General features: G+C 51.2%; 3 protein-coding genes across 3 annotated transcripts in view; 1 reads left to right on the forward strand and 2 right to left on the reverse strand.

Moving 5' to 3' along the window:
* Positions 1 to 1,720: 1,720 nt before the first annotated feature.
* On the forward strand, positions 1,721 to 3,313 carry GLOTRDRAFT_126221 (uncharacterized protein; the record flags this gene model as incomplete). The annotated part of the gene is made up of 3 exons (XM_007864908.1): positions 1,721 to 2,347; positions 2,410 to 3,216; positions 3,272 to 3,313. The coding sequence occupies 3 exons, from the start codon at positions 1,721 to 1,723 to the stop codon at positions 3,311 to 3,313; spliced, it is 1,476 nt and encodes a 491-aa protein (XP_007863099.1).
* A 2,891-nt stretch (positions 3,314 to 6,204) lies between these two features.
* GLOTRDRAFT_119784 (uncharacterized protein) lies at positions 6,205 to 7,282 on the reverse strand (the record flags this gene model as incomplete). Its single annotated transcript, XM_007864909.1, has 1 exon — positions 6,205 to 7,282. One exon carries the CDS (start codon positions 7,280 to 7,282, stop codon positions 6,377 to 6,379), a length of 906 nt encoding a protein of 301 aa, XP_007863100.1. The 3' UTR covers positions 6,205 to 6,376.
* Positions 7,283 to 7,944: 662 nt separating this feature from the next.
* Positions 7,945 to 8,831, reverse strand: part of GLOTRDRAFT_15937 (GroES-like protein) — a gene marked incomplete at both ends in the record, with an annotated part of 6,117 nt that continues 5,230 nt past the window's right edge. Inside the window, 3 exon segments of the mRNA XM_007864603.1 lie at positions 7,945 to 8,054; positions 8,108 to 8,178; positions 8,198 to 8,316. Of these exon segments, the coding sequence (XP_007862794.1) occupies positions 7,945 to 8,054; positions 8,108 to 8,178; positions 8,198 to 8,316 (300 nt within the window).

Below are 8,831 nucleotides of genomic sequence, written 5' to 3' on the forward strand. Positions count from 1 at the left end.
ACTGATCGCACGAAGTTCATATCCTGCATGTCCAGAGTGCGCGGCCGGCCTCGAGGTCTAGCATTCGGGTTGATGACTGTGCCGTATTCCGTGTAGAGTCGGAGAACTTCGAAGACTGTGCTTATGCTGCATCCCGCAAGCTCAGAAATCACTCGGAGTGTCTTGTTTTGCTCATGGCGCCAGACAATGATACGTTCACGTAGTTGTCGAGTGAGGTGAACCATGGTACCAGCCAGTCGATACTTCAAGTTCGAGACGTCGATGAATGCTATCTGACAGTCACGCAGTCACAAGAAGCCATCTCGCATTACTGCATATGGGTATATTTGGCTCGAACAAACAATGCTCACGGAAACCCGATTTTCGGTTTCATATGCAAACAACTGTAAGTAACCAGGCAGAATGCAGATTAGCAAACCTTGATGTCACATGTGACTGCTGGTGGACAACCCGGGTTGCTGGCTAATGGTATGGGTTGCTGAGGGGTTGTTGCTTCTCAGGGGGGTTGCTGATTAGAATTATCCCTTAAAGAGCATGCTATAAAACTTTGTATAGTCTCAAATTTTTATAATTGCGTCGCGGCCGCCATGTCAGCCTTGTTGCTGCGAGCACGAGGCGGGTGTTGCCGAGCTCATTAGCGAGGTTCGAACTCCGCTCAATATCATGAACAAACTGTATACCTGTATATAGCCGTTCAAAAAACCTGATACTTCTATGCCATACTCTGTCCTGAAGTCAAGAGTGTACTGCATACTTGTGGCGAGAGGTACACAGCCGGAAAGCTTGCAGGCGAGGACTTTAGTCGCAGCCACCGCTGATATTGTGCGGGGTTCTAAGCGTGGGAAATGTGCACCAAGCGTCTCGCATTCGATATCGCAGTGAGCAGAAAGCACGTTGTGTACTATGAATCCTTCAGAAGATCTCTTACTTGTAGCTACCTGAGCCATGTAGGTGTTGTGGGCAATCGGTAAGGGGTATTTTCTTAGATACTCAGTCAATACCCGATCGAAGGCCGGGGAGAAAAATGAATTGCACATCAAATTTGCGAGAACCAGAGTCCTAGAAATACATCTCCTGCCTCATGGGCGAGCAGCGGGATGTTGCATGACTAGCTCATGAGCAAAAAGCAGCCTTCCAGCCACAAATAGCCATATTTGGATGTTGCCACATGGCTCCCTGAGCCTTCCCCCTTTTTATTTTTTCTTTTTATTTTTATTTTCTTTTTACTGCAGTGGTATCATTATCGAGCCGAAGTTGCCGGGACCTTTACGGCATCTGCCCGGTGCCGTCCAGCAGCCACACTGGTTTTAGCGGTGTTCAGCGGACACGACAAGTACACATTCGTCACACAGGAGCTCTGAGGCAGCCAAGGTATGTGGTTGCATATTTACCTATCAACAGGAGGACCGAAAAGTTACGTCTGATTTCCAGTGCATTAGACGTTCGGACGATTGACTGACGACAGCTGTTGATCATCCTGTTCATCTGCAAATGGTGAGGCCTTGTAGGACAGGACTCAGCCTGTCTATCGAGAGTGACTCTGTAGCAATTCTTATAGGCTGTGATCGATGAACTCCCGACTGAACTATTGGAGAACATTCTCGCGAAGGTGGAAATGGAAACTCTGGTGGCTTGTCGCCAGGTACGATGATCCTCGGCGTTGCTCCTTGAATTCCAGTAGGCTGAACCTGGATGCGATACGGCCTAGGTGAATCGACATATGAAAGAAGTCATCGATCAATCCATTACTCTTCAATACAAGGTCGAGCTTGCGATTGCTGGTATGGAGGATGGACCGCCGAGTCACGTAACTACCGCGGAACGATTGCAGCATTTGCGTAAATATAGCGACTCTTGGGCCGGAGCGCAGTTTGGATCCGTGGAGAAACTCCACTGCGGTAGAGGTCCTATGCTTCGTCTCTCGGGCAACGTCCTTGGTCGATGTTTCGACTCATCGACGCTAGTGTTCAACATACTCCCAGGGCACGCACGAGGAGTCAACGCCAGGGAATGGCGCTATGACGATATAGGCTTTATGATCAAAGACTATGCGATTGATGTTGGCCAAGATCTCCTTGTGATCCTTTCCCGAGCACCGAGCCAAGATCGGGCTGCGGGCAATCATGAAGAGCAGATGATATACTTTCTGTCTCTTTCGACTGGAAAAGCGCACCCGCAGGCAGTCCATTCGAGCACACCGCTTCCGTACGGTGTGGATACCAGAGACCGGTGCCAGCTTCGATTGTCAGGGGCGTTTGTCGGCGCTATGATTCCAAATGCTTTGGGCGAGCATCGCACTGAGCCTCATCTAGTCGTCTGGTCCTGGAAAGAAGGCACAGTACGTATGGTAAGTTCATACAATGAATACTCACATTTCTTCTCGTTCTTCCCTCACGTCGAGCGTCTCAGTGGCTGAGTGGCGCGTCTCGCATTGAGGACTTCACGTTCGGGGATGGATTCCTCCTTACAACTGTCCTCCCCTGGGAAGGTGGGAAGCCACGCTTGGAGGCTTATAATATAGACAAGCGCTCGGCATGCACCAAACCCATCCCATGGACCGGGGAGATGCCTTGCTACACGTTCCAATATCCGCTCTATGAGGAGCACCTCCTCATGATGGAATTGGAGACAATTCCGTCCGTTGCGTCTCTACCTGAATCGGAGGACGCTGCTCTCTTTCGGGGGGCCCCGACGGACGTGTACTTCCTCGTCCAAATGTATCACGAGCGAGGTAGTTTCGAGGAGCAGCACGACTTTCGGGTTACACATGTCATTCCGGCGGCCGAGCTTACTTCCAGAATCCGACAGACGCTCGGACAGCCCGATCCCATTAGAGTATGCCCATGGGAAGAGTGGGGGTCAAATACGGTCATGACAGGACCCGTCTACAATTATTTTCCCTCTCGACGTATGCAGTCGGTTGCCTGCCAGCGTTTCATTGACTGGTTCAACCCAATCGACCGCATTATGGACTCGTACACTGTGATGGACAACACAGTGACACTCTTCGACTTCCGTGTCCACAGGATTCAACGGGGGTTGCAAGGTGGACGAATGAAAGCACATGTTGCGATGGACCCTGACGAGACGTTCTGGGTCAATCATTCTATGTTTCTGCCTTGTGCGAAGAGAACCTTCTCTTTGCCTCCCGCGATTCGGCGTCCGAGGGGGTGCTTGGAATTAGCGGTGACCGCTGACAATATAGTGGTATATAATGTGGGTTTTCAAGATCAACACTATTCATTCTCATGGTCTTAACTTGCATCTACAGGACAGTACGGGAAACGGGCTTTGTTACGTACTGAGCATCTAACACAAAGTTATCGAATCGCAGTTCAAACCTTGCCGTACATGAGCTTGGGGCCTCACAGCCACCACATATCACACTCTTCTCTCATCGGCAAAATGTATATTTGTTGGTCTTTCTGGTCGTCATGCTACTAGTTTAATATCCCTGCGGGCTTTGGTTCTATGAGACCTTCGGGACTCAAGGCTTTTGTCACTCGCTTGTCAGTCACTACGAAACATGAAGGTGAGGCCACAGCGACACTAACAACAACCCACGTTGTTCGTCAGCTATTTCCTGTGATCCTCCGAGCGCTCGCGTTTGCTTTTCTAGGTTGTGGAATAAGAAGCCGCCTCAGGGCCGATTCAAGGTGCAGACGGAATCAGAGCTGGAGACGTAGTATACGCTGGAACGGTTAGGGTGAGATGAGGACCGACCAAAATCTGAGGGTGCTCCGGACAAAGTACTTCGCAGTTCTGTGGACGCAAATAGTGTCGCGACCGGAAGGACAAGTACCGTAGCTGGGATGCCCTTCTTGAATAGCACCACAGCGATGCAGGTGTAAAGAAATATCAAGGCCACAAGCCCTGAAGATCGGTAGAAGCGCCAGCGGTGGTCACTGGACCAAATGCGACTAGCAGATTGCCACAATGATGATCATCGTGTATAGCACCACCACGTTGCCTCGAGTGATTGTAAACGTAGAAATGAGGGAATGACGAGGAAGTTCTCCTTTGAATGGGTTAGCTCTATCATTCATGACATTGAATCCCCTACATTCGGGCCGCAGTCAGAATGGTAGGTACTACTCATGAGTATAGAAATTGTATACTCACACTGCGACACCCGATGTCTCCGGGATCCCGACGGAAAGAAATGTTCCATCGGAGCTCGATGCAAGCATAAAAATGTTGGCCGTATACCTGTATCGTGTGCTGGGATATGAACAAAGGCATAATACATACAGCGTGCACAGAGGTTCCATACCAGTCGAAAGGGTATGATTGTGGTGTGCGGCTGTTATGAATATTTGTGACAGCACTTTGGGTCCGGAAATATGGAGTGATGAAGTATCTCCTAGATGAGAGGTTTCCTGCACATGCGACCGTCGTGTTGAGGGTAAAAAGCGGAACAGTGGGGAAATCGTTGCTTGCAGGGGTAGAACTAGAATTTCCCAGGATATTCCTTGTGGAATACGCGTCAGACCACGTCCCATGGTAATCCGTGCTCTGGAAGATAATGAGAGGACTTACAGATCGAAGCAGATATTCACGAGACTATCAGGATACTGCGCGCACCCGCCGGTAGACATGGAGACAAGCCAGTCAAGAGACATAGCTCTACCTTCAGCGTCAACCTCAAGGAGATTCGCGTATAGAAGTATCTAGTGTGCGTCAGGGTAAATCGCCACCTCACATAGACCGATGACCCACAGATTCTGAGCCATCCCCAGCTCTTCCATCGAAGGGGAGAATGCGAAGAGTCCATCCTACGGGTATACTGCAGCCTTCGCATATCGTGGTGGATACGATACAAAATAGTAGCCAGTGACGCCGAAGAAGGGCACCGGTTCGCTAGCAAATGCTTGCAGGCAGGCAAGACTCATTCGCCCCATCAGTCTTTGGAAATGGGTTAGTATCGGAGATCAATTTTGGATAATACGCTTGGGAAGCATTCTGATGTTTGTCGGTAGCTGCGTTAGCATGGACCTCCTTACTCGTAGATGACGTCGCAATATTAGATGAGTCGTGAAATGTATCAGCTTCCCGTGTCTGTCGGATGCTCGAGGACGTCGAAGGGTTAGACGCGTGACTTCCGCCGCTGACGTTGTATTGCGGTTCTATGCCCGTACGGATGCCACACGGGTTTTCAGTCGTAAGCTTTTCACTATCACTAGGTGTTGTCGATTATTCCAAGTGCGGCATCGGTGTCGGCGAGACCATTCTGACTGCGCGATGATGAAACGATGGACAGCACGCATTAGTGAACAGTCCAGTAGCACGAGATGAATGTGAGAGACGAACCTTTCGTGCAACGGGATGGCGATTGGTTCCAACGCGAGATGCATGGAGATGGCTGAATGAAATATGAGAAGAAGAAATATCGTACAAACTCGTATGCTCCCATGCAGTCATGTACGAGGCGCATTGCAAACGTACAATGTATCAAGGGTTTTATCGATGCGATGCTTATCAGCACATGTACTTCATCTGTCTCAGCATCGCATTGAGCCCTGAACAAACCACGTAGATCCGAACTTAAGGCACCGAGGAGCGTGTGCATTAGCGGTGCGAAATCTTCGAATGTCATCACTCCTACACAGCACCTCACGAATGTCATTAGTAAGCGCAGTGAAAGTCATGAATAGACTGACGAGTGCCTACCTCCAGCGTGTAAATCAATTCGCTTCCCATGCCGACAGAGGAGACGCTGTGCGGGTACGGCACCGAGGGGCAGAAAAAAAGAATGAACTATCTCCGGTGCTCGAAGGTCATCATAGGACAGATATAAACTGGGGCGCCACGGAGGCTATGTATACCTGTAAGGCTGTGTAAACGCTGCTTTCGATTCTGACATCCTGTACTTAGGGGCAGCGGCATACTATAGGAAATAAGGAACCCTGACGCCCCCGTTCGACACAGCACAAGCCCGAAGTCAATGTTATGGGAGCTTTGAAGCTTCTCCTGGTATACGGGGTGTCCGATATAATTCAGACAACATCCACGATGAAAATGCGATATCACGGCAGCTCACCGAGATCATTCGAAACCCTCCCGTACACGCAGTGGGCAGACGGGTGCATCGCGTGGAGATATAGCGCGAGTGGGCTCATTACCAAGATTTTGAATCGATTCCGACTTCTCACTATTTACTACGATTCATCATCTTCTCCCCGCTGGCGGTACATCATATGAGTAGACGATTCCTGTTTTCTATCCGCGGCAGCGAAAGCATCAGATACCGATTGGCTGAGCGAGCCTGCTATGGCCCCTAAGACTATCGAAGCACAATCTACAACCCATTCATCCAAATCCAGAGCAATAGAAACGGAGCTCGCACTCACGTCTCCCAATGATGTCCACCCTAGCCTTACCACTCTTCGTATACGAAACACTCCGCCTCCCAAATTTCCCCTCGCACAAAACCACCCTCACCCGCCATCCACTCGCCCGAATACATGTCCCCCCGCTCACGCCCATACACCGCCGGTAGAACCAGCTTAATCCTGTCTCCGGTTTTTATACTCCGCACCAACTCATGGTCGGCGCTCCAGGTCACGATGTACCGCGTCTTGGACTGCGCAGGGACGGGGATGGTGAGCGGGACGCGTATGATCTCCGCGTACGCCGGAGACTCCGGCGAAGGCGAAGAATGTTCGACAGCAGAGCAAGACGGCGAAGAACGTCGGTAGAGAGATACCTCAAACGGATGGACATCCCGGGTCCGTTGCCCGCCTGTGCCTACCCACACTCCGTTACCTCCCGCACGCATTCTCACTCCATTCAGTAGACTCGGCATGCGTAACGCCCATACGATCTTCCTGATAGGCTTCGTCCCTGCCACCTCTACATCCAGGTAGACTTTCCTGCGCCGCTCGCGCTCGTTGACACTCAGTCCTCGCGCAGATACAACCGTTTCGAGACGACGGTGAGCAGAAAGACGATGGTAGTGGCCAGAGAAATTCAAAATCGGTATAACAATCTCGGGTGGCAGAATTCTGGTGAGAAGAAGGTAGATCGCAACAGATGAGGGGGTGGGAGGCGTGGGTGCGTTCGAGGCATGGGCACGAGGAGAGGTGGATAGGGATGAGACGGATGGAAGAAAGCTCTTGCGAGGATTTATGAGGGCCTTCGCGAATTCGGGCAGTGAGGAGAGGCTTGTGACTCTGGCCCTCGAGGGTCGCGTGCTCGCATTCCATGGTGTGCTCGCGTTCAACGGATGGCCTGAGCTGGACGAAGAGGCGGTTTTCTGTGACAGAGTGCGTTGCCTATGCATCGTTGAGAGCAGAAAGACAGTATTCCAGCGACAGTTTAAGCCAGAACAGGGCCCCTCGAGTTGAGTTCAACTGTGCCATTTCATCGGGATTCGGCATGGGACATTCACGTGACAAGACCCTAACCCCAGGTTATTCTGGTAGACTTTAAAGTGCCAACGCTTTTCACGCTTGTGTTACAGGATGCCCTTCTGGACGCTCCGCAGCTATTGTCATACTGTAGGGCTTCGTTGTAGTGTCAGATCAGATAGGTCGCAGCATCCATAGGTACGTTTGCGCAATTGCAACCTTTTGACAGGCTCGGAATGGTATTGTTCTTCAAGTTTATTAGCCATAACAACCATGAAACGGGTACAATATCCGCTTGCAGCAGCTGCCGATGTATCCTCTACCGTGTCAGCCCCTCGATCGCCCCAAACAGCGCCGCTGCCTTGTTCTGGTGACTCGGGATATACACGCTCCCCTTCACCTGTATCGCGCGCTTGCCCTCCTCCAGCACCTCCGCGCCGAGCACCACCGGCACGGTGCTCACCAACGTGCCTCCGCACGCCAGCAGGTAGTACGCAGTGCGCTGCGTGTCGGGAGTGCCGATCGTGCCGTATATGATGTCGAGCGGGGAGGTGGCGATGGACGACACGGCTGCGCAGAGCACGTCTTCGGAGAGGCTCCGGTCGACGAAGTGTGTCGCACCCAGAGAACGCACGAGGGATTCGTTATGCGGCGACGCGGTCGCGATGATAGGCTCAAATCCCGAGAGCTTCGCCACCTGGACGGCTGCGACACCGCGAGTATGGATGAGCACGCGTCCTCTGGAAATCTGGCCGCACTTACCGACTTGCCCAACGGAGGACGATCCCCAAATACGAGGATGGGCTTACCAGCATACTTATCGCGACCGCTCTCTTCCCACGCACGACGCGGTCATTCCGGCGCCGCCAGGGCCCTCGTAGTTGACGGTCCCGAACAGCCCAATCGCAACAGTCGACACGGCGATGGGCAGCGTTGCGGCTTCGTCCAACGATACATTGGGTGCAATCTGATCCCATATCAGTGATAACTGGACCGGGGAAAAGAGGAGTATGACGTTCCGTTTGCACTTTTATTCCAGCGCAGCGCACTGTTGATAATCGCGCAGCGCACTGTGAGTGGGTGACGTGACATGGTTTGTGACTGATGTATCCCCAGCCCATCTTCTGCTTCATCACGGCTTATGGGAGTGATTGTAAGATACAAAAACTCCTCAGAATATTTGTTTGAAGTACTGGGAAGCTTTCCGAGCCGGAAAACTGGGCCCCAGACTATTGCATTCGAATAAATATAACATATAAGTCACTCATGTCACATATGTGACTCTGTCACTGGATGGTGTCCGCTCTAAGTCCACTGAACATCTGCTGTGGCCTGTCGGCAAGCAGACGAGACTTCCTAACAATTTGATAGGTGTGTATACATGTATAACTAGACATAACATATTATACTTTATAACCTAGTATTGTATCCGGAGAATCCGGGAGCCATCATACTAGTATGCAAGTGCAATATGATAGTCTA

This window comes from Gloeophyllum trabeum, assembly GCF_000344685.1.
Source record: "Gloeophyllum trabeum ATCC 11539 unplaced genomic scaffold GLOTRscaffold_00003, whole genome shotgun sequence".
Taxonomy (NCBI): domain Eukaryota; kingdom Fungi; phylum Basidiomycota; class Agaricomycetes; order Gloeophyllales; family Gloeophyllaceae; genus Gloeophyllum; species Gloeophyllum trabeum.